This window comes from Lactuca virosa, chromosome 5, assembly GCF_052849685.1.
Source record: "Lactuca virosa cultivar CGN04683 chromosome 5, Lactuca_virosa_CGN04683_v6, whole genome shotgun sequence".
In the NCBI taxonomy this organism is placed as follows: domain Eukaryota; kingdom Viridiplantae; phylum Streptophyta; class Magnoliopsida; order Asterales; family Asteraceae; genus Lactuca; species Lactuca virosa.
In genome coordinates, this window is record NC_136430.1 from 251,193,579 (window position 1) to 251,219,996 (window position 26,418).

At 36.4% G+C, this 26,418-nt stretch overlaps 1 protein-coding gene across 1 annotated transcript; it reads left to right on the plus strand.

The window, feature by feature from the left end:
• The first annotated feature begins 20,994 nt into the window (after window positions 1-20,994).
• Window positions 20,995-23,671, plus strand: LOC145115133 (beta-amyrin 28-monooxygenase-like). Its single transcript, XM_079051326.1, has 3 exons — window positions 20,995-21,947; window positions 22,875-23,062; window positions 23,157-23,671. Exons 1-3 carry the CDS (start codon window positions 21,011-21,013, stop codon window positions 23,460-23,462), a joined length of 1,431 nt encoding a protein of 476 aa, XP_078907452.1. The 5' UTR covers window positions 20,995-21,010; the 3' UTR covers window positions 23,463-23,671.
• The last annotated feature ends 2,747 nt before the right edge of the window (window positions 23,672-26,418 follow it).

Consider the following 26,418-nt stretch of genomic DNA (forward strand, 5'->3'; position numbering starts at 1 on the left):
AATCCAATCACCAAAGCCCAAAAGAAAGGCCGAACTCAAGGCCCAAGTGAAATTAGGGTTTCCACCTGAAATGACGATTAGGGTTAAGTGTTTCTTACTTAACCCATTAAGGACTTAATCCATTAAGCCCAATATTGCCTTAGGTTAATTTGCCAATGATTATTAATTATAATTTAGGTTTATTAAATAATTCCCGATCAATTCTCAAAATTAGGGTTTTCCAACCCAATACTAGTCCATTAGTCAATTGGTTGGGCTTTTAGGTCACTTAGGGCTTCATTGGGCCCATTAGGGTTTAATCAGGCCCATCTTGTCCAAGCATCTCAAATGAGTCAACACGCAAACTAAGCACACCACCGCCCAACGCGGCGGCTGGTGGCGGCAGGAGGCGGCAGCCACCACCTTATGGTGGTGGTTATGGATTTTTCTATTATTATTCTTATACCTATTACAATTTATATCCCAGTCCGAATAACACACTCACACACTAATTTAATAAAAAACAGACACACACAGCCGCGCTGTGGCGGCATGTGGTGGTAGATGGTGGCAGCCACCCTGGCTGGCGGCCATGGTGGGTTTCTCCTCTGTTTTCCGGCTATCAAACAACACCTACAACACACACACACGAAATTCTTATTTATGCAAAGGATTCCAGCCACCCACCTAGCGGCGGTGGCGGCACGGGAAAGCAGGCAGCAGCGCTAGCGGCAACAACATTGCTAACAACGACGGCCACCATGGTCAGCCGCCATGGTGGTTCTTCTTGACTACTCACGACGTCCGGCTACAACATCTTCTTCAGACGCTTAGAGTGGCGGCGATGACTCAAGGAGATGGGCAGCAGCGACGTTATTTGCGATATCCACCATGGCCGGCAGCCATGGTGGTTTCCTCGGGTTTTTCTGGCCGAACGAACACATATACTCGCCAAGACAGCCTCCTCGGGGTGGCGTATGATGATCGGAGCAGTGGAGGAAGAACCAAACGACGGCGGCAGTGGATTCCGACTTCGTCGTCATCGGCGACGGTTGAGAAAACGACATTAGCCACTATGCCGAACTTCGATCCCATCGTTGGAGTCGTGATGGCAGTTGATCGTTGGCTCACTGGAGTGTTACGGAGGCGGCGCCGGAGGTAGGTGAGGGAGGTATAAGGTGGCGGCTACTCATCCGCTTAGGTTTAGGGTTACCAGGTGCGATGGGAGGAATAGCACGGATTATATACCCGGTTCTCAAACATAATTCCATAACAACATAAATAGTCCCTCCTTCCCCCATTTCTTTCAAAATAAATCCTTAATTTACCATTTAAACCCCTCCTTCTGAAAATCCTTACAAATCAAGTCCCGAAATTACCAATCAGCCCCCTAAGCCTTCAAATCCTTTCAATTTAAGTCCATTAATTCCAAACACACCATGACTTCTAAAATCCTTTTCAAATTAAATCCAGAACTTCCACTTTAACCCCCGGAGATTCAAATCTCGAAATTTGGCTTCCCAAAACCAACACCCCACTAATCATTATTTGATTTTGGACTATAATAATATATAATAACAATAAAACTTGCTTCTCGGGGTTCCGGGTTTATTATATAATTATTATATTTTAAATGGGATGTTATAGTTACAGTGACTGGTGGAGTTGATCTCAGAGCGGCATGCTATTCAGTTTGCTTATATGTCTGTAAGGTGAGTTTTCTCATTGTACCCGTGGGTCGAAGGCACTAATGTTATCCCATTACTCTGTTATGTACAATGCTAGTTGTCTCTTTGATACTTGCATGAAAGACCAAGATCTGGCCCCTGACAATTGAATGAAAGACTAGGATCTGTCCCTTGGCACTTGTATGTAAGATCGGGATTTAGCCCTCGGCATTGCAAGGAAAGACCATGGGGGTAGCTCATGTCACTTGTATGTAAGACCGGGATTTGGCCCTCGGAATTGCAAGGAATGACCATAGGGGTAGCCAATAACACTTGTATGTTTTGGTATGTGGTACTTTGGGGAAGTCACTATGCTTTGTGCTTACAGTTTATAATTATGATTTTAGGTACTTCTGGTTCGAAAGGGAATGGTTTGACGTGATGACACAACATCCACCCCTCGTGATTTCCGCATTCTGAATAATTATACTCTGATGTTTTGAATATTATAACTGGGTGTTGGATTTTGAACAATTTGTGTATGATTTGATAAAATTCCAAATGAAAAATTTTATCACTGTTTTGGGGACGTTACATTCACAGTGGTTTGACCGACGACTTTGACTTATTTTTACCAATTGTCACATACACTTTAGTAACCGACGACCTCCATATTACTAACTATATGTTAGAACTTAAGCAAAAATCAATGGAATGACACGGACGTGTCATACAGCTGGGAACTTATACCCACACATTTAACATTGACATGTTAAACTAAGGCATAATGGAACAACCCTAGGATGAGGACATCCTAAAAATGCAACATTTTCATGTTGCCTTATGGTTTGAACATAATCGTGTTCGCGAAGCTAAGAAATATAAAACACATGTATATCTCTAAACCAAGATATTAAATTAAACTAAATATTTAAAACGGTGGAGACATCCCAATATATCATTCAAGGCGGCTTTCCCTCAAGAGGTCGTCCATGATAAGCCTCATTCGAATTGTCACAAAAGGTACACAATTCTTCCATTATCCTTAGATTCGTTTTCAAAAAAGTTGTTTTCTTTTGAAAGATACTCATTATTTCATTTAGCTTTCTTACAACCAAGAGATTATTCTAACATTTGATCCTTGTTTTTAGGAAATTTTCTCTAACAACTTTTTATTTCTTAAAAGCCTAGAACCCCACTTTTCAAATCTTAACCACCTATCAATGATTTACCTCCTATTACTTATTTGGAATTTGTAGATCAGTATTTTTATCAAATTATAAACAAACAAAATTATAGGGTAAAAATTTAAATATATGCCATTCATTATCATCAAAAGCCATTACATTGGTAAACTCTTGCAAAACAGCAACATGATATAAACATAAAACTACCTAAGCCTTCTTTTTATTATGAAACATCCCAAAAATACGACCCAAAAATTTCCTTTTTAATTTAGTAAAACAAGTATTCCAAAAACATCATCAATACAATCCCAGTAAAATAAGTGTATCAAACATCATCTCGAATCAGAGTAAAAGACAAAAAGCGGAACTAGGGGGTGTGTGCGCTGCAATCATACCGAGCCCTTTCCTTTGGATCTGGAAGTACCTGAAACATAAACTGAAAACCGTAAGCACAAAACTTAGTGAGTTCCCAAACTACCCAGTGTCATACATAATAAATCACATACTGGGCCCCCGCCCTCCATCAGGCCCCGCCCGATGTCGAGTTTCACTCAGCTTTGGGCCTTGCCTGACATCGGGCCCCACCCACTATACACATAGATATATATCACATAATTAGACTAACACATACAATGATCATAAACAATATGATACAATACAATCATCGGTCCTCGCTCGACATCGAGCCCCGCCTCGTATACATAGCGACACATATTACATGAAAGGGTCATGCGAACTCCTAGCATCCTAACATAAATAACAAGGGCCGACATTGGTGCATTAGACCCGGTAAACCCTGTGAGGAAACTCACCTCGACTGTTGAATCGAACGACTGAATCTTTGGCTACTGTCTGGCGAATCCCCGAGCTATCAAAACCAAATAACATCCAATTAACAATTGGATACCAATCTATGACCATCAATCCATACTTTGGGTAAAAAGACCATTTTACCCCTTACCTAGTTTGGTCCAAGACTAAGGCCCAAACTCACAATCTAAAAGGTCCACCAATTAACTCATCATTCAAGGCCCAAACATGTCCCAATCTTCCAAATAGGGCCCAAACCCTTACATGGGCCTTACCCTAAGGCCCACTAGTTTTTCCTAGTCCAACAAGACCCCAAGCATCCAAGCCGAAAGAATGGACCAAAATCAAAGCCTAAAATGCAAAACCCAAATAGACTGAGTACGCGGGGCATACTCAGCTGTACATTAAGCCTATATGCCTTAGGGCTTGTACGTTGCGCGTACTGGCTTGTACGCCCAACTTACTCCTCCTGTTCATCCACCTTTCACATTCAACCCTTAATCCCTTAAGACATTTCTCCAAAGCATAGATTCGACTTCCTTGAGTTGGATTATCACGTAAAGTTGCTAACTTTACATTCATGCATGGCTAAATGAAGCTCTTAAAGCTCAAGAGGACTTAATAAGTGACTTAATGCATGCATGTGACCAAAAATCCCATAAAGCTTGCACCTTTATGCCATAGGAGTCCATAACAAGCTCATATCAGAAAGAATAAGTCCTTAAAACGACCCAACTCCTCAAACCAACCCAAAAAGGGACCAAAAGCATAAAAACAAAGAAATGAAGAGATCTAATCATGGAGAAGACAAGGTTCGAACTTGATACCTTAATAAGCTTGCAACAAGGGTGATGATTCTGGATCTGTAACCTTCACACAAATTAAAGCACCTTCCAACTTCTATACTTCCTTCACAAGGAGCAAAACAACCACCAAAATCTTCTTAAGAACTCAAATGCACAACAATAGAGGCTAAGGGACGATTTCTAGGGTTTTGGAGGCTTAGAGGCTGGTAAAGACGCTAGCCCTAATGACTTAAGGTGTTTATATAGGGTGCAACGCCCTAAATTAAGGTTTTATTAAGTCTCACGTACGCCCCGCATACGTGTCTGGAGTCTCGATCCCACCTCGCATCAGTACGCCAAGCGTACCATGTGATATGCCCCACGTACTCACTTCATAGCTTATACGCTAAGCGTACCATGTGGTATGCCCCGCGTACTACATAAGGACAAAAATGAAACTTTTAAAATAACAAAGGGCAATAATGAAACATACCAAGATTCAAGTGTTACATATTAACACCTACTCTTTCAGCAACTTTCGATTTTTTTAATCGACTTCCTCCTCGCCAATCAGTTTCTTTAACGATTCTTTCCGTATTTCTTCATCTCAGGATGCCACATTTCTTTCTTGGACACTTCATTGTACATCTTAAATATTTCCTCCAAAATAGCTTTGGCAGTAAGTATCTTAGCCTCCTTGGTCATCTCCTCAATCTTCTCCTCCAATTCCCCACACATCTCAACCATCTTCTTCAATTCCTCATCCTTTTTTTCAAGATCCTCGTTCTTTTGCTTTAATTCTCGCTCCTCCGCCTACAATGTAGAATCCATTTGTTGCTTCAAAGCCTAATTTTTTTTAAGTGGTAGGCTAAAATGAAAAAAAGTAAGGTTTTGTGGCAAACAATGGAATTTATCGAATAAGGAACCACTCACATTTTGAGTTAGATTTATTAGGTTTTGTCTAATCTCCGTTGTGACAACCGTCAATTTTTGGCCAAGTCAAAGTCAACTAAAGTCAACGAGTCAAACCAGTCAACTCATCTAACCCTTGTACATTAGGGTTTCCGTTATGTTTCTTATTGAACAACTCACAATCTTAATACAAAGTATCACTTAGAGTTTTCACGTGTTCGGAAATTCTAAACCCTAATCAAGGTAAGTGATGAATCTACTCGATAAAACATTATTCCATACCCCTCGAGAGTGTATAACATTCATAACAAGGCTTAACAGAGTGTAAGAACCTTGCGTTGCGAAACCAAACACTCAAAAAGGTCACAAAAGAAGTCTCTCCCAATCTCTTTCACTCTAACTCTCCCAAAACTCTCTAAGTAGGAGAAATCGCTCCAAGAATGTGAAATCTCTCCCAAAATCTCTCTCTGTATGAGAAATCTCTCCAAGTGTGTGAAATCTCTCCCAAATCTCTCCAAGTATGTGAAATCTCTCCCAAATCTCTCTCTGTATGAGAAATCTCTCCAAGAATATGAAATCTCTCCCAAAACTCTTTATGTATGAGAAATCTCTCCAAGAATGTGAAATCTCTCCCAAAATCTCTCTATGTATGAGAAATCTCTCCAAGAATGTGAAATCTCTCCCAAATCTCTCTCTGTATGAGAAATCTCTCCAAGAATGTGAAATCTCTCCCAAATCTCTCTCTGTATGAGAAATCTCTCCAAGTATGTCAAATCTCTCCCAAATCTCTCTCAAAACCTCTTTTGAGTTTTATAATCATTTGGGGCATCCCGACACTTGACTTGGTGAAAAACCACTCGAAACGGGATGATACCTTGGAAAATAGCCTTTTAGGGCCGAAGCCCCTCTATAGGAACCAAACCCTCCTTGAGCCGAAGCCCCAAGAACCAAGACCGAAGTCCCTTTGAGTAGTCGCAGCCATCGAACCGCAGCCATCGCACCGGACCGGATCTGCTGAGGACCGAGGCTGATGAAGACCCGCAGCGCCAAACCGAACCCGGAACTGGAGCACCGCATCCGACCTTCGCCTGCGGTCCCTCCTGACGAATCCGCCTGCGGTACCTGCTCGGACCGCAGTCCCTCCCACTTCGGATCCAATTCACCAGCCAAACCTTCCCTGCGGACCTAAGGGTGCTAAGACCGGAACCACACCCTGACTTCGGATTTTCCGTTTTTCACCCGGTTTTCAACCACTACTCCGTTTTAAGCCCGTTTTCACTATTTTTGCGTGGGATTTTCACCCAAAATCATGTTTTAACATATAAAACCCCATACTTTATGAATAATCACGTTTTTGAGTGTAAATCTTATCCAAGAAGAGTGGGTGAAGTACTTGAGGTGGAGTGTTGACTTTACTTTAGTTTATGACACAAGCAACCACCCACACCCACTCCATGACCAACCCACACCCCCCCCCCACCATACCTGGTCATTCATCGTCCTTTTCCCATCATTTCCCAACCCCATTCCTTGTCTAAGGCTGAAATCTATCCTCTCTCCTAACACTGTCTCTCATTTTCTCATTCTTCCACCAAAGATTAAACACATTTTCTCTCTCAATTCTCTCACTAAAATTCGAGATTCAAGGGCCTTCTTCCAAGCTTTTCTTCCACTTTTGGTAAGTATAGTCATCCTCCATATAATTATTTCACTTCCTTCTACTCAAATCATAGATATTTTACACAAACATCATCACATTCATGTTAGATCTTCGAACCTTCAAGGCATCTTCTTAGTGTTCTTGAGTTGAACACTACCTTTCTCCATCATCTATCTACTGAAATCACTCAAGGTGAGTTCATACCCCTATCTTTTCATTTTTTCATAAGTTTTAAGTGTTGGGTTATGAGCATTCTAACACTCCTAAGTGTACATGCAACCCTAAATACCTTGGATCTATGTTTTCTCTATTATACATACAATTATGAACATCCAAGGTATTATCCTAATCTAGCATACAAAATAATAAATATAACAAGATAGAATACATACCTCTTTGATGTAGAATGTCTTCATGAAGCTTGAGTGCCTAGTGCCCCAAGTGTGACACCTCAAATGGTTCACACAACACCAAATACACTTGGAATAACTTGAGAGAAACTTGAACACTCCTTGAAATCGTCTAGCCCTCACACTCACACATTAGTGCACGATTTCTTGAGCCATGGGATTCTTTTATATGGTGGCTATTAGGGTTACACCATGTAACTCATAACTTTACCCATTCCTTATGCTCCATGGATTTTAACCTCCATGGAGTATCCATGGGTCACCCCATGGACTTAGTCCAACATAAGGAATTTTGGATCACAAGCCCACATATATAAGAATGAATGATTTACACAATCAACCCATATATTTAATTAGTCTCCTTTTGATCACTTAATTAATTCCAAATTAATTCTTGATCAATACTAATTAAATAACCTTATTAATATATTAGAACTTATAATATATTAACCAACCTTAAGTGTTATTTCTCTCATTATAGTCTATCCAAATGCATGATGCCATGCAACCCAAATGGACCATGCCGGGTCGGGTCAAGTATTACCAATTATAGTTATGGACTTAGACATTAATCCAACAGTCTCCCACTTGGATAAGTCTAAAACTATTATTGCGTATGACTTCAGGAACCGATCAGCAATCGTAGCTCTCAAAAGCTTCTGTCGAACTCTGACCTTGTCGATGAACTCTGACCTTTGTCAATGACTTGTCCATTAGATAAGGGATCATATATTCCTCCATTCTAGATATCATATGGACTGAGACATGGATTATCAATCATTCTCTCTGTCCATTTGTTGTTTCCCGATTTCCGATTCATGATGACTGACTGATTGAACAAATCAAATCAGTCCTGGCTTGGCCAAGCACTCACATGTATCATCTTTAAACCATCGAGGGGCCCACAGATATCGCTTTTATCCCGAAGGTAAAAGGAATGGATAAACTTCGACTCATATGGCTTGTTCTACTACTTGTTGAATCATACACAAAGGCACGTTTTATAACATCGAGTTACCAATGCGTTTTCGTGCAATCAATGTATAACCAACTCATAGTAACAACTCATATCTCTAGGTTTGAAGAATATAAGATATTATCGTCTCATGATCACTCTTGATAAAATCCATGAAGTGATTCAAATGAGCGCGGGTTGAATCCAATACTCAGAACTTATAAGCACTCATGAGTGTTGTAGCACCACTTTGTCCACCAACTTGGACCTCTACAAACCAACCCATGACAGTCTTGATTCATATCTACTTCCAACATATGACCGACTGTGGATGGTTTGAATAACTTAATCATTCAGGAAGAGCGACTTAGTTATTCTGGAAGTCAAAACATGCAAAGTGAAACACAAGAATAAATGAATCAAATATGGTATCAAACCCTATGAATATAAATAAACACTTTTATTTATCACCATACTGATTACTCATTATTCATTGTTTCGGTTTTATCAACTTTATACTTGAATTTAAAACAATAGTTGTCCCATGCTCCAAGCATGTACACTATGTTTTCTAAACACTAGTCATGCCATACACCAAGTATGCATACTATGTTTGTCTATGATCTTTACTTTGTAAAATAGATCAATTGAACATCACTCCAATGATCCTCTTTTCACAGTCCCAAATCCTTACTACAAATGCAAGAATTCCAAATTCATGCCATTTACTGAAATCTGTTAGATTCTAAACTTATATGCATTGATCCTCTTAATGATTATGCACGAAGTCAGAAAGACTTGACAACAATCATTACAGAGCATTCCAAAGGAGATCAGCTCCTTGGAAACATCCTTCTTTCATTAAGTTTCCTAATCTTACACAGATTGAATAATTTCTAACTTTGAAACATTTCCATATTCCATTTTGACTATCACTTCTGAACAAGAGTTGCCTCCTTACAGATTATGTCAATATGGTCCTTCCAGAATTAACATTATACTTCCAACTGTCCTTGAGCAACCAATCTTTGGTAAACCTTAGATTGTCCTCGACAATTGCTTAATCATTTTAGTCATATCCAATTCTAGACCTTTTCCCTTCATAATGCCCTAGGCATTTGGAAAATTTTAGAAAGGATGAATATAGCACATGTAATCGATCCTATATCCGAAGCATATGAGACACGATTCATGATGTCTCACATAAAGACTAAACCAGTCTTTTGCTATAATATTTCCATTTCAATTTGCCAAGTTCTCAAAATTCAGATTATGAAAAGGGATGCCGTAATCATAATCGAATTTTAGAACGCAAATAATGGACCCATATATTGAATTTCCTTATGTTGAGCCATTCCAACATGAAATTCATATATATATCCTTGATTAAATACGATTAAAATCTCAATCTAAGCTTTTAGAATTGAAATGAAGTATAATTTCCTCTCCCTTAATTATAGCAAAACAACTTTTTCAACCCCTGCAACCTCACGAATTGAAACTTTTGTTTTCTATAATTAACATTGCTAACTTGCAACCTTTGTCATAATTATCATGCTCCCACTAACATGATGATTATTAGCATAACACTTATGCTCTCACTAGCTTTGACATGTACTCAGAAATCAGCTGACTTTCTTACCAAAGTTCATATTTCTGATACTAGATTGTTTTGATAAAACTTTATCAAAATCATACACCTCTCTTAGATAGCTCACAAGTGTGTCTAAACAATTTTAGAACTATGAAAAGTGATGCCGTAATCATAGTCTCAATTGTTTAGACCTTTGTCACTTCTCACAAGTCCATGTTAGTGTGCCGGTAAACCACACACGCTCCACTAACGACTTTGAGAATGCAAATATCACAATTGCTATCTAGCTAAAATCTACTTAGTGAAAGTGTTTCCTCGCCATCATTTTCATGAATCGGAGAGAAACCTTATGACACTTAGATTTAATAGTGTATGTGTTCTTATCCATGTGAATTTCTCAAAACATAATCACAAGACAAGGTTAGTGACAAATCCAAACTCATATTGATTAAACTTGTGCAATCTTAAATTCTTGCCATTTGGCAGCTCAGGTGCCTGCCATTGCTTCCAAGTAGTTGTGCAACCAATTGAGATCTCTCAGAACTCCTATGCAAAGCCAACTTGAATAGGCACAAAAATTGCAACACGATAGGTTATAAACCTCAAGTCGTGTGCTAGTGAAGGACTTTAGGTTTTATTCTTGATTAAGTCTTGAAACTTTCAAGAGCTTTAAGACTCCCACTGTCCTCTTGACATATAAGACTCCCTTGTCAAATATTCAAGAGATAGTGCGGATTCTTTATCAAGACTAACACTTTACACAATTGGCCTAAGTTGGTCTCTGTTTTATCCAAAACATCACAACTTACCAATTTCAAATGTACAAGAGTATATAACCTTTTACTCTTACATTTGACTAGTGTTAACAAACCCTTTTTAAGATATGTCACTCAAGTTACAATCTTGGAGTATGACTCTAAGAATTGTTTTGGAACGAAGTATGACTCATCTTTTTGATTTAACCATTTCAAAAATTCATGACTCCTCTTCTTAGTCATAAGAATGCACCAAGATGACTTTAGAGGACCAATTGTGATATGGTATCTTAATCATTAAGATGATCATAAACATGATACTAAAGTACTCTCCCATCTTTTCAGATTTGAGAAACTTTTATCTTTCTGCCATACTTTGATTCTTCTTATTCGTTCTGTCTCACATTGAAACTTCTCCAATGCTACAGACTTATACTTAAACTTATAAGTATAACCATATTTACTGAACTTAAGTACATCATGACGAATAGTCTTCTTGATCTTTTATGGTGGACTTGACCAGTGCACAAGAATGTGTACTCGATCCCTTAGTCCTTTCCTTATTCACATAAGGAATTAGTCTTAATTTTCCAAGCTGAAAGTTCTCATTCATCATACTATACAACTTGCATGATTCCAAGTTTCGGTCCAATTGAACCTTGGGTGATGAGAATCTTTCCTTATTTGGTAATATTAGACACTACCACAACCGAAAGAATCAAATCCATTTTTCCAATATTGCTATCAATGGAATCTTATAAGCAACAACTTTTCACAAATGCCATTGTAAGGATACTTAAAATAAATAAAATCAAAACCTTTTTCTTTTATTTTAAAACTTTGCGGAAAAACTTATCCTTACAATCCATATGAAAACCTTGTTGTTATCTATTCCTAAGCAATATAAATATCATAACTCTTAAGTAATAGCCCAAAATTCTGATCACCGAACCATGCGATTGAAATCCATCTTCGCGATCAGAATCAACATGTACTTAATAGAGTTAGACAATGGACTTTACCTGAAGTAGAGCCAAACTTATTGACTTTAACATCCTTAGGTAAATTTGGCAGCTTCGTAACCAATGCCCCTTCCTTTGGCAATAGTTACCTATGGACCCTTGATAATGGGACTATCTCAGACTTCGCCTCTCTCTTTACCATTGGGTCAACCGAGTTGACTATGGCCGATCCCTTTCCATTGGGAAGAGAGAGCTTTACTGGATATCCAATGTCATCATTGTCAATGTCCATGGCGTTTTAGGAAGTTGATCTTAGCAAAGAGATAAGATCATTAAGGGTCTTGTCTTAGTCTGTTTCATAGGATTCCCAAAATAACTCACTATGTGACTTAGAAAGTAGTTGAGCCACCAACTTTCTCAAGACTTTGACAACCAACTCTCCCGGCTTGTCAATATGTGACTACATCTCCAAGATGTGATCACACCTAGACCTTGCCTTGCCAATAGGGCTTGATTGACCTTAAACTTTTTAGGAACTTGTGGGTTAGGGAGAATAATTGGAGGAGGTGAAAGAAGTATGATATCCATGGGACATCATCTTCATTTAGGAAAGCTTGTTTCAAGAGATTTGGGAAGATCATAAATGTCTAGACCAGACATCTTTTTGGGAGATATTCAAGATAGTTGATTTAAAGTCCTTAATATGACACCCAATATGAAATATTAAGGCTAGGACCCAACAAACTATTTTATAACTTAGAAGAGGGATGCCGTAATCCAAGCTATAAAATATTTGAAGGTAGGTGAATGACGATTCACCAATTTCCACCATGAAAAACGAAATAATTTATTAGGTTTTAATTGGATTTGAAAGTCCTAGATCTTTGAGATTCATTGAACTGTTCAAAGGCATGTTTCAATCTCGAGTGTGCCCTTCAAGTTTTGTGACTGGGATGCCGAGGATCACAAAACAAGGTGTAAATAACCATGCAAATATACTTGGTACCCTTAATATTTACCCCTTAATCAGTGTGCCGGTTAACCACACACGCTCCACCGATACTATGATAAATATTAAGTTACCCTTTGCCTACCTTGTTAAGTCCAGGTTAGTGTGCCGGTTAACCACACACGCTCCACTAACGACTTAAGCAAAGTGCAAAGTGTAATTTCATGGGTTAGCACCAAATTCACATTTTCCTAAGTAACTAAGATTGGGTATTAATAAGAGTTTAGTTACTTAGTATTTATCATTAATACTTTTAATGAAAGGAGAAGTATAGTCCTTGTCCTACCCGTTCGGCTAACGACCCTCCACCAGTCAAGGAAGCGGTAGTGGACACCCATTAAACTGCCATTTTATAGGCAGTAACCTTATACCCCCCTTATAGATCGGCTCGTGAATGAGGCCTACTAACGGTAAGACTGACTTTACTCTTATACATATATATAAATATTATTAACTTATAATATTATAAAGTATAAGGGTTGAATTTTAACTTTTAAAATTCTAAGGGCTAACTTGGAATTAAAGTATTCATAAGTGAAAACTTTTCAAATTCCAAAACTTGAGGGCAAGTTTTGAAACTATTCAAAACTAATTAATTCCATAACTTATGAGTTTAAAGTAGTTTTAATTAAAAAAAAAACTCTTCAAGTTCCATAACTTGAAGACAAGTTATGGAAGACTTTAAACTAATTAATAAAAAAAAAATAACTTTTTTTTATTGTAACTTATGGAACTAATTAAGGTTACACTTTTTTTTTAATTTAATGAAGAGACTCTTGAACCTCCATAACTTGAGGACAAGTTATGGAGTCATAAAACCATTTAATTAGAACTAGACTCTTCATTTTGTAACCTTTGCCAACTTTTATGAGTTTTATGATTCTTAAATGTGACTTTTCATATAACTTGAGGACAAGTTACAAAAACACACTTTGGAATCAACTCTTAGATTAAAATGGATTGAAAACAACTATTTCACACAACTTTTCTATTAATCTAAGAACCTCATAAGAACAAGATAATTCAAATCATCAATCTTCAAGAAATTAGCATGAACATACAAACTAATACAAATCTTGAAATTATGACAATTATCTTAGAAATTGGATTAGCATGAACATTACCACATCAAAAACAAGTTTATAAGTCCAAAAACATCTTAGGGTAATGTTCCTAGTCCAATTCCAGCCAAAACAATCGAATATATGCATCCAACTCGATTTTTCAGCTGCTTTTGCAAGTATAACAAGAAAACAAGCCTAGGCTCTGATACCACTGTTGGGTTTTAGTATACTACAACATCCTATGGTGCACATACAACCCTAAATACCTTGGATCTATGTTTTCTCTATTATACATACAATTATGAACATCCAAGGTATTATCCTAATCTAGCATACAAAATAATAAATATAACAAGATAGAATACATACCTCTTTGATGTAGAATGTCTTCATGAAGCTTGAGTGCCTAGTGCCCCAAGTGTGACACCTCAAATGGTTCACACAACACCAAATACACTTGGAATAACTTGAGAGAAACTTGAACACTCCTTGAAATCGTCTAGCCCTCACACTCACACATTAGTGCACGATTTCTTGAGCCATGGGATTCTTTTATATGGTGGCTATTAGGGTTACACCATGTAACTCATAACTTTACCCATTCCTTATGCTCCATGGATTTTAACCTCCATGGAGTATCCATGGGTCACCCCATGGACTTAGTCCAACATAAGGAATCTTGGATCACAAGCCCACATATATAAGAATGAATGATTTACACAATCAACACGTATATTTAATTAGTCTCCTTTTGATCACTTAATTAATTCCAAATTAATTCTTGATCAATACTAATTAAATAACCTTATTAATATATTAGAACTTATAATATATTAACCAACCTTAAGTATTATTTCTCTCATTATAGTCTATCCAAATGCATGATGCCATGCAACCCAAATGGACCATGCCGGGTCGGGTCAAGTCTTACCAATTATAGTTATGGACTTAGACATTAATCCAACATTAAGGGGAGGAATACAAGTTAAACACCAAGAACACAACTAAACTCAATCAACAGCTTTCATTAGAAACGTTTAACTCCATTCACGGACTCTTTTGGTCAACTTAAACATTTTGTTTTTTCAAAACTGTATTAGGTGCAAATAGTTCAGATTCATACCTTTAAAATTACTACTTGCACATCACCATACGATTTTTCTATGATTTATGGTGATTTTTACAAAACTGCATATCATTTCAAAAACGAATTCGGACCAGTCTGTGAATATGAACATTTTAACACAAGTTAAAGACCTCCAAAAACCATAATAAAAATTATGAACAAACTAGACACATTTTATGAACTCTCAGAATTTACGGACTCAGTTTTCGACTTCGTATGCTTTTTCTATGATTTTTCTAAAAGAGTGCAGAACGGTTAAAAACTAGTTAACAGCTTATAACTTTCATAACACTTTGTAATATGTTGAGCAAAGTGTATAACCATAAGTTCTAAATATTGAATGTATTATCTTGTTAGTTTATCATCTTAAACTGAAATTTAGTCATTCATGATAAGGTTTACTCATTCATTTCGAACACATATATTAAACTTCAATAAGCATAGTTTATGGATTTTACTACATGAAATAGGTTTTACTCTCAAAACAAATGGGTTTTTCATATCCCACGTGATAAACTATAATAGTATTAGTTTAAGGATTTCATATCACTAATTTATCCAGAAAAGGTGATTTTACTTCCTCCACGGAAGAGGTTTTAATATCAAACTATGTGTAAACTAGTTAACTTAGGTTGTGAGGCAATTCTCTCCCCGTACGTTCGAGTACGGGATCCCAATTCCTGTAAGTTATAACCAGGGTCTCTTGTAGGGAGAGCGTGATAATTGTGTATAGATCTATATTGGGTTTGACACCCCACACCTTGCTGCTAGCTACAGCGGGACCTGCAGGTCTACGGGTGATAAGAGTCATAGTATCTTAACGTCTAAAAAACGTTGTGCAGGTTATTTCTCGTCATAGTATGGTTATAGCGACTCACATAGGTAGTTAACTATCTTTCAAGTTTACATGGAAAATTCTACTTTGAAAAGGGGTTTTACTTCCAAACTAAACGAGTTTATGTCGATTTAAACTTGCATTAATTACTTTAAGTATGGTAAAATACTTGTTTACTTTCGGTCCTAGATTTAGGACTACATAACTTTTATAAGGAAAATATTGGATTTTCTTTGGAAACATATTTCTGTGAAAATTACATTTCATCTAGAATTGTTAGATTTCAGCTATAATTGCTAAGTGTATATGCTAGAGTTATATAAGAATCTAGTCACAATCGACTTAGAATTGGTGGGCCCGCCTTATCTCCTGTTCCTTGTTTGGTTGTGGACCTAGGGCAGACCCATTACATTCAACGGTTTATTTAACTTGAATTTTATATAACTTATATACGTTGGGCGATTATAGGAGGAATCTACGGGTCGTTCTAGGGTTCAGTATCGCATAACATAGGAGCATTCATTTCACACTTAACTAAGAAAATATTGGATTTTCTGGAAATCATACTCTATCGCTTTTACAAGGAAAACGGTTTCTTCCTCAAACAAAACTCTTATGAACTCACCAACTTAATTGTTGACACTTTTCAAAACTACTTGTATTCTCAGGAAATCAGTGAAACAGGAAAACATCAGCACTTTGAGGATGGGACGTTAAATCGTCAAACAGTTCATTTTGTCATCATAATGTAATTGATTTTGAAACATGTAAACATATACTATGGTGTAACCTTTTCAATTATATTTATGATGGTTGTATTTACTTTGAGCACTATTATACTCGTTGTTGTGATACTTACATGAAGTCCTCCACCCCCAGACGTTTCCGCCATCCTTGGTTTGGGGGTGTGACATCCGTCAAGGTTAGTCCAAGAAAAACATCATGGGAAGAGCTGGGAATGAGCTTTCTCTTCTTAGATTCAGGTCTGTGAGGCTTCATCGTCATTGGTTTCTTAGAAGATGGAGGAGGTAGCTTGTTATTCTTTACTGGAGAACCAAAGGCCAAGAACTCATTAACACTGAAGCAAGAAAAAGTAGACCCACGACGAGTAACCTCAGAACCTACTAGGAAAACTTTAACGGTTAGGATTCCAAAACAATATAAAGAAAACTTCATAGATCCTACCAGTTGACATCTTGGAAGATGCAAGCTCTTGGATGGAAAATGGATAAATAGCATCCCCTCAAGAAATTTGTTCCCTAAGACAATTTCAGAAAATTACGGACTCTTTCCTTCCTATCTTCACAAAGTGGGAATAAATCCTCAAACTCTGGCACTATATTGAAACAAAGAAAGAGAGTTAGTAGGCACACACTAAAAAACCTTTAATATTAAATGAAAACCAAATTCCTACCCTCAATAACCCAGTCAACATGCAAAGTGTGTTCATCAACTAGAAATTGCCTATTAAGAAAGAAATACTTCTTTTACCACCCAACACTAGGACACAACGTATTGAGAAATAGATGTTGTTTCCCAAGTTTTATTTTTAAAAATGACACGAGAAGAACCAAAGTTTTGAAGGTCACAGACACTGGCCATAGTAGGGAGACCAAGAATTAGATTCTCATATTCGTTAAGATGATTAAAATCCAATACAGTGGGGCAAAACCATTGGCATGATCTGGGCATATGGAAATCTACTCATCTCAAAAAATTCTGAGATTAAAGGGGGGTAAAGGAAAAGAAAGACCAATATCAAAAGGAAGATAATAAAAATAAACCTAAGAGATTGATACAAAATCAGGTTTTAGCTTTGCATTAAATGGTTTGAATACTGTTTGTGAAGGGAATATTCCTTCAGAATTAAGGGACTCTATTTTCTCATTTGAAAAACTAAAAGTTTCCTTCCTACCACGACAAATAATTCTCGAATCTTTAAAATCTTCATGGATAAACCCTGGGTATCAGACTTCCCTATACTTAGATCTTAATCCATGATCTAAATAAAGAAAAGGGAAGAAGAAGATATACCTAAACATGATTCATCGATGGTGAAAGAATAGCAAGACCGCAAAGTCAATTGATAAATGGAACACTCCTAGCTGAACAGGTGAAAACAAAGTCAAAGTTCTTGGGAATTTGAAAAGACATCCCGACTCTTCGGCGTCTAACACCTAATAATTCCAAGCATAGAAATCTCCAATCCCCTAGGATCTTCGATTGAAGATTTTTTATGGCAATTTTATGAGAAAAATTTTCATCTTACCATTTTATATATCATGAACTTGTACTAAAATATCTGGCAAGCCCAAGATCTTGAATTAAAAAATATCTTGGACTGCCATCGTGTTTTCTGTAAAATGTTATGCAAGAACTATAAACTTGACTAGAAATGAGCATACCCAGTCAAAAGCATGTGGTCAAAAGCCTTGTGAATGTTGGATCACGCATGGATCAAGGGAGATCCCTAGAATGTCAGAATATTTGTTATTATCACTATGTATAAAAGCCTAGCTGGTCATCAATCGCACACACTCTGACTTCTACTCTTAATCTCATTCTCTCGACACTTTGCACTTTTACATTCAAATAAAGTTCTAAGGCAAATGATTTTATCACATCCCGATATTTTATATCAGAGATCCAAAATGATTAAGGGTTTTCCTCGTATATCATTGTGTTATTGCACTTATTTTCACTAATTTACTGTTGTTTGATCGATAACAACATTTTCTATTATTTACTTTCTTGTTAATCTGATTTCATTGTCAAAACTACTAAGATGTTTTGTTTTGTGGTATTTTGGTATCTTTTTGAATATTTTGGGATATTTTATACAAAATTACTTGTTAACTTCCTTTTAACACTATTTTGGTTCCAATACGCTTATTTAAATAACAAAATAAAACACTTCTAATAATTTCCTAAATACCACTATTTTCTTCCCTAGGTATAACCAAGATCTTAGGCGCATTTAAAGATCTTAATTAAGCACGTCAATTTTACATATCTTATTTTAAACATCAAACTACACTTACTAATTTAGTTACGAAATTAGTTTAATGAATTTCGACCAATACCATATATATATATATATATATATATATATATATATATATATATATATATATATATATATATATATATATATATATATATATATATAGACACACACACACACACATATATATATATATATATATATATATATATATATATATATAGGGCTAGGTTATAATGTGGATGGACAACTATTGTGTCGACGTGTGGATAATGTTATTTTATGAAAATTACTAAGAGAATATGTTGTTTAGTAATGTGAATACGTTCAATCTCACAGAACTATTGTTATTTTAATGGATTCTCACCAATTCTAATTCATTTTTGTTCTCATTCATCGTTTTTTATTTATTTTAATTCTTACAGAATAAGACTCAATAAACATCCCGATAACATTCTGACAGAATGAGAATAATTAAAAAAAGTGTATAATAACCTTATAGACGATTTAATTAGTGAAAATGCTTAATAATTAAAATAATTATATAAGATTGAACGTACTCATATTATCAAACAACATATTTTCTTTGTAATTATCACAGAATAGCATTATCCACACGTCCACACAATAGATGTCAATCCACATTTGAACCTAGCTCTATATATATATATATATATATATATATATATATATATATATATATATATATATATATATATATATATATATATATATATATATATAGGTGTTCAAGGTTCGGTCTGAAACCATGAAACCGGCCAAATTTTTCAATGCCGTAATGAACGGTTTGGCTTACGGTTTCAAAATTTTCAAGGTTACGGTTTTGCTTCCGGCTTCAAACTTTTGAAGCTGTAATGAACGGTTTGATTTACGGTTTCAAAATTTTCAAGTTGTATAAACGAAAATAGCAGCCCAAGCTTCGTGTTGTGAGTGAAGCCCATCCCTCGTTTGACTCGTTTCCCTCCAGGCCTCCAAAGTCCACCGGTTTGCAATCTAATGGGCTCGACCCAAATGGGCCTAAAAAAACCAAATGATGAAAAAGCCGGAGCCAAACCGTTAGTAACACATCGGTTTGGTTCGGTTTTAATTTTCAATGGTTTGGTTTCGATTTTTGATTGACACAAACAATTACTAACGACTTGGCTTCGGTTTGTTATAAAAACCGAATATAACCGTATCGTGAACATATATATATATATATATATATATATATATATATATATATATATATATATATATATATATATATACACACACACACTAGAATTTAACATTGAAAAACATAAATTTATATAACAATTAACTATATTATAAAGCCATAGACATAACAATTGAGTAGTAAAAGGTTTCCAAGTTGAGAAGATAGCTAGGCGTTAGAATGGAGATTGGTGTCTGGTGTGCGTCAAAATCATGTCTAGTAGTCGTGTGCGTTGTTGCCTTTCGAGTTGTATACACTTCGAATAACCTAATCGATCGTGCTCCTCAACCTTGTTTTTGAAGAAACGACCGAATTTGATCCGTTCTATAAATTGGTATACAACCGGTTGTGGTCGTTGTTGAACTGGTCTGGTTTCCAATCCAACGGATTCAACCGTCTGGTTTACACCCATGGTTGCAAAAATCGTTAATCAGTGGACTAGCGATTAAGGATTAATCGGCTAGACGGAGATTAATCGGGGACCATTAATTATTAAGAAAATGATTCAAAATTTTATAAATATAATTTTATTCCTACAAAAAAAGCGATTAATCGGCGATTAGGTCCGATTAGGTCCGACTTTGACTGCGTTGACAAAACCGGATTAGGTACGATTAAGTCCGATTAGGTCCGATTAGGCCCGATTAGGTCCGATTAATTCCGACTTTGACCTGTATTGATCAAACCCGATTAGCAATAAATCTCATCGGTGGAGGTCCGATTAGCGATTAATCGCCGATTAGGTCGATTTCTGCGTTTACACCTGGTTTTAAAACATTACTGCAGAACCTGGATGACCATAACATTATTTTTATATTGGTACATTTTTCATGGTTTTTAAACTAATAAAAGAAAAAAAAATGTTTTTTTTTTTAAAAAACCAAGGTGGTTTACCAGAGAGTAAAAACAGGGACTTTAATTAACGGGAACACTACTTAATTTATCTTGGACATGAAAATTACCTACAGAGTGAAAAAAAAACCTGGAATTCATCATTTATGAACTCTTATCTATATATACTGCTTTAGCTTACCCTCGTAAAACACCCAACTCAAAGACAACTCAACAAGTTCAATAATGGATATCTTCTATGCTTCTCTTCTATCTCTGTTTGTGGTCGTCATCTCATGCTCCCTTCGTTTTGGTTTCTTTATATCTAAGTTGGTTGTAGATACAAAACTCCCACCTGGCGGCAGAGGTTGGCCGGTGATCGGTGAAACAATAGAGTTTGTCACCGCCGGTAGGAAGGGCCACCCTGAAAAGTTCATCGTCGATCGCATGACTAAATTCTCGCGTCATGTCTTCAGGACCTCTCTGATGCTAGAGGATGCTGCAGTGTTCTGTGGGCCCGAAGGTAACAAGTTCTTGTTCTCAAATGATAACAAACTTGTTCAGTTTTGGGTGCCTGCTTCGGTAAAGAAGATTATCCCTTCTGTGAAAGGACTGCAAAACGAAAAGACAGTACCCAAGATGATTCGTAACCTTTTCAAGCCTGAAACTCTACGGGAATATGTTCCAATTATGGACATGGTGGCACAGAAACACTTTGAAACCAAATGGGAAGGCAACGACCAGATTTTGACCCATAAACTCACCAAAAACTTCACTTTTCTTGTTGCATGCAAAATCTTCTTCAGTATCGATGAACCCGAATGGGTCAACAAACTATCAGTCCCGTTCGAAAGACTTGCTCCAGGGCTTTTCTCCATCCCCATAAACCTCCCGGGAACACTGTTCCGGAGAGCAATAAATGCAGGCACCTTCATCAGAAAAGAACTCACTGCAATAGTAAACAAAAGGAAGAGTGATTTGGTCGATGGGAAAGGTTCGCCTACACAAGATATTTTGTCGTTAATGCTTTGTGATGACTATGGAAGATTAATGACAGACAGTGAAGTCGCTGACGTTATCATGGGGATGATAATCGGTGGCTATGACAGTACAAGCTCAACATGTACTTTCATTGTTAAGTATCTCGCCGAGTTGCCTGAGATTTACGAGGGAGTCTACAAAGGTATTGAAATTAGTAACAGAAAAGAATCACTTTATTTTTCATCAAAACATGAGCATTTCTTGCTTAGTTTATTTATGTTCTTTATTCAATAGTTTTTTCCTAAAAGCTTTTTCAAATTCAAATGAGCTAGCATATAATATAACAAGTTAACATCTTTTAATGAATTTCTCTAAGCGTTTTTTGGCTGGTAGTGAGTAGTGAGGATTCAAATATCTTCAAATTCTTAGGACATTCCCTAAAATAAATATATATATATATATATATATATATATATATATATATATATATATATATAGACAGAGAGAGAGAGGCGTAGCCACTTTATCAACATACTAATAATCAATTTTTTTTTCAATAAACCGTATAGTTTTTTAATTATATTTTAGTCATTTAAAAAAAAAAAAAAATGTGGTGCCTAATCGGTTTTAACCGGTTGATCTAGGTTTTTCAAGGTACATGACCTGACCCCCCCCCCCCCCCGAGTTTTGTTGATTTTTTTATCGGATTTACTTAATTTAGGAACCACGTGATTTTTTGCTCTACATTCGCCACTATATATATATATATATATATATATATATATATATATATATATATATATATATTGAGTTTTGAACCTATAAATATAAAGACTGCATGATTTAAAAACTAATAAGATGAGGAAATCGTTAGTGAGAGTTAGCTTTAGAATATGACTCCAAAGTTTGTCATTGAAAACTCAAAATTCTATATTAACTTTTATCATTATCCGATAGAAACATATATAAATTTTAGTTAATGACACACTTATTGTTTTTAATAAAAGTTTTTGTCTCACCACAACTATTAAGTTGTTTTTGATAGTTTACGACTACATAAAAGGAACTTGACCACTAAAATAATCGGAATAAGAATTTTTAATTGTTTATTACTTTTTGGTAAATGCAGAACAAACAGAAATAGCAAAATCTAAAAAATCAACAGAATTGTTAAATTGGGAGGATTTGTCAAAGATGAAATACTCTTGGAATGTGGCATGTGAAGTTCTTAGATTAGTTCCACCAACCCAAGGTACGTTTAGAGAAGCGATTTCTGATTTCACATACAAGGGCTATTCAATTCCAAAGGGTTGGAAGGTAAGTTACAAAGATTCATTACTTAACACGAATTAACTCCTTGGTGAATAGGTTTCTAACTCTTCAATAAATGGTTCTTTAATATATATTGCAGTTGTATTGGAGTACAAACTCGACACATAAAAACCCTGATTTCTTTCATGAACCTAAAAAGTTTGATCCTTCAAGATTCGATAGTAAAGTGCCAATTACACCATATACATACGTACCATTTGGAGGAGGGGCTCATTTGTGTCCTGGAAAAGAATTTGCCCGACTAGAAATACTTGTGTTTATACATCATCTTGTGAGGAGATTCAAGTTGCAGAAAGTAATTCCGAACGAGGATGTTATTTTCAATCAAGTTCAGCCTAAGCTTGCCAAAGGACTTCCGATTCACCTGCATCCTCATAAACCTTGAAATTGAAATTCTTCATTATAGAAAAATGGAGATGGTGCAAAAATAATGCCTTAAATAAAATTAATACCACAAGTAATGTTTAATTCAAAAGTAAGTTTTCCTGAATCTCATAGTGTGTAATGTTTAATTTTTTTTCTTTTCATGTAATTCCTCTTGGGGTTGAGTATATAAACGAAGTCGTTTCCAAACCATCAAATTATGTCGTTTTTCCCATCTAGTTATAACATATGGTTGTAGTAATTTATATTATTCAACTTAAAATTGTTGATGTATTGCCCTTTATGACCCCTTTATTTTATGCAGAAAAATGAAAGGAATATGGAGTATCTTCTATTTTCATGTGTGTGCAGGAAAACATTCAAAACTTATTCATTTAAAACTAGACAATACTCTGTGACTTTTACAACTACTACATTAAACACACATAAATGGAAAATGGCTTGGCAGCCTTGATTAAAACAAAACAAGGTCAAACACTGAAAGTAGAGTAGGAATGATAAATGGACAGCTCCCAAACCTGATTATATCCTGCCTCCTTTTTTTATATTAAAAACTAATAGATTATTCCAATAAAAATGATCTAGAACACTGAGATACATAAGATTTTCTAACACTCTGATTTCAATAAAACTTTCAAAAATTGTCTAAACTCCCATTAATTTATATACTGTTCAATATTTTATCTAACATCTCATTAATTCACAAAAAACTTTCGATAAGACTTTATATTTTATTTTTTTAAATCTTTATATCTCGTCCGGTCTGCTTGTTTAGAGAAACATGTACAAAAACTAACAAACGGGCTTCTAAGTATATATTTTTATATATAATAAAAATTCATTAATAGTACAATAAATTGATAATTATTATAAAAATAATCAAAACAAAAAAACTTCAGCTTAATCAAGTGTGAACTTGATATACGAATTGGCCGAAAAAGAGATTAGAGAATAGTCGGAACAATGATGTGCACTTAATTCCTGGCAAAGAAAGCTATTGGGTTTAATCGAATTAATGAACTCAAATGTCAATCCCTTAACGCATGGGTGGGCACGAGTATTACACTTAAGGGGTGTAACATCCCAAAATTTAAGGCCACAAATTTCATTTTAATTAAGTTATTATATAAAACCAACGGTATAAAAACATTCATAATAATATCTCATGTCAAACCAAAGTGTCAACAATCAAAACATATTATCACAAAACCATATAGAGTGTAATCCCAAAGATCTCATGTGCGGAAAACATAGTGTGATGCGCTGCGATCAAGCCGGCTACTTTCCTTTAAAAACGTGTACCTGAAAACAAAACTAATTAAACTGTAAGCACGAAGCTTAGTGAGTTCCCCCATCATACCACATATCATACAATCACATGACATACATACTGTCAGACATATCTGGGTGCCCGACCTACCCCTTCGGTCCTCTCGACCGGTGACCTTGCCTAGCATATCTGGGTGCTGGCCTACCCCTTCGTTCCTCTTGACCGGTCTCGGGGGATTATCTCACCCCCTACTACTACCACATAATATCATATCACATATATCATAATCTATCTAGCATAGTTGGGTACTAAACTACCCCTTCGGCCCTATTAGCCGGTAACCGGGGAGTTTTCCCCCTACTACCACTATCACATAACATCATATCATGTTAACACATAAAACATATCAAATAGGCACAAACCAGACAATTATCACAAAGAAAATCATCTCATACATAATCACCTACTGGTGGGCCAGCATTGGTGCCTTAGACCCACCTCTACTGGAAGGAAACTCACCTCACACTGCTGAAGTCCCGAAGACACAATCCCAGCTGCTGGATGACAGATTCCCGAACTGTCAGTATTAAAACATCACCCAATTAATAATTGGGTCCCAACACATAACCATAAGTCCATGCTTGGGGTAAAAGACTGCTTTACCCCAATCTTAGCTTGATCCAAGCCCAAGGCCCAATCCAAAGGCCCAACAGTCAACTATGAGTCAAAGCCCAACATATGGCCCAATTTTCCAAATTAGGCCCAAACCTTTACGTGGTCTCACCCTAAGGCCCAACCATTTATTCCAGTCCAACATTTGACATTCTAATGACCCAATATCATATAATCATTAAGGCCCAAACTATGGCCCATCTATGGCCCAACTTTCCAAATTGGGCCCAAACCCTCATATGGGCCTTACCCTAAGCCCATCAACATATTCTAGTCCATGTGATTATTCTTGGATGGCCCATTAATAATCAAATCATCAAGGCCCAAGTGAAATTAGGGTTTCACATAAAATGATGATTAGGGTTAAGTTTCCTACTTAACCCATTAAGGACTTAATCCACTAAGGACTTAATCCATTAAGTCCAATATTGCTTAGATTAACTTTTTTTCCAATAATTATTATTTAATATTTCAAGTTATCAAATAATTCTCGTGTGTCCCGATTAATTCCCCAAATTAGGGTTTCACTGCATTAGGGTTTTCCAAACCCTAATTAGGGTTTCCAACCCATATTAGCCCAATAGCTGGGTCCTTAAGCCCATTAGGGTTTTCCTTAGGTCAATTAGGGTCCATTAGACCCATTAGGGTTTTCACTAGGCCCATCAGTCTCATGTTTGGGCTTTTAGGTCTAATAGGGCTTCATTGGGCCTATTAGGGTTTCACTAGGTCCATTAGGGTTTCAAGCACCCCAAGCGATTCAAACTCCACAAGGCAAGCACACCACCACCCGAAACGGCGGCCGGTGGCGGCAGGAGGCGGCAGCGACCACCCTACGGTGGTGGTTTGATTTTCCTTTCATTATTCCAATTTTTACAATTTACAATGAAATCACGAAATAAACACGCATTATACTAAATAAACACACACCCGCAACCACCCTTGTGGTGGCCGACGGTGGCAAGTGGCGGCAGCCACCATCCTATGGTGGCGGTGAGGCCATTTCCGAGAACTTCAG

Bases quoted from the DNA above. Each gene is read 5' to 3' on its own strand.
- LOC145115133 (XM_079051326.1), top strand. From the start codon at position 21,011: ATGGATATCTTCTATGCTTCTCTTCTATCTCTGTTTGTGGTCGTCATC. The intron at 21,948-22,874 runs GTATTGAAATTA...TGGTAAATGCAG, and splicing joins TTACGAGGGAGTCTACAAAG to AACAAACAGAAATAGCAAAA. The intron at 23,063-23,156 runs GTAAGTTACAAA...TATATATTGCAG, and splicing joins CAATTCCAAAGGGTTGGAAG to TTGTATTGGAGTACAAACTC.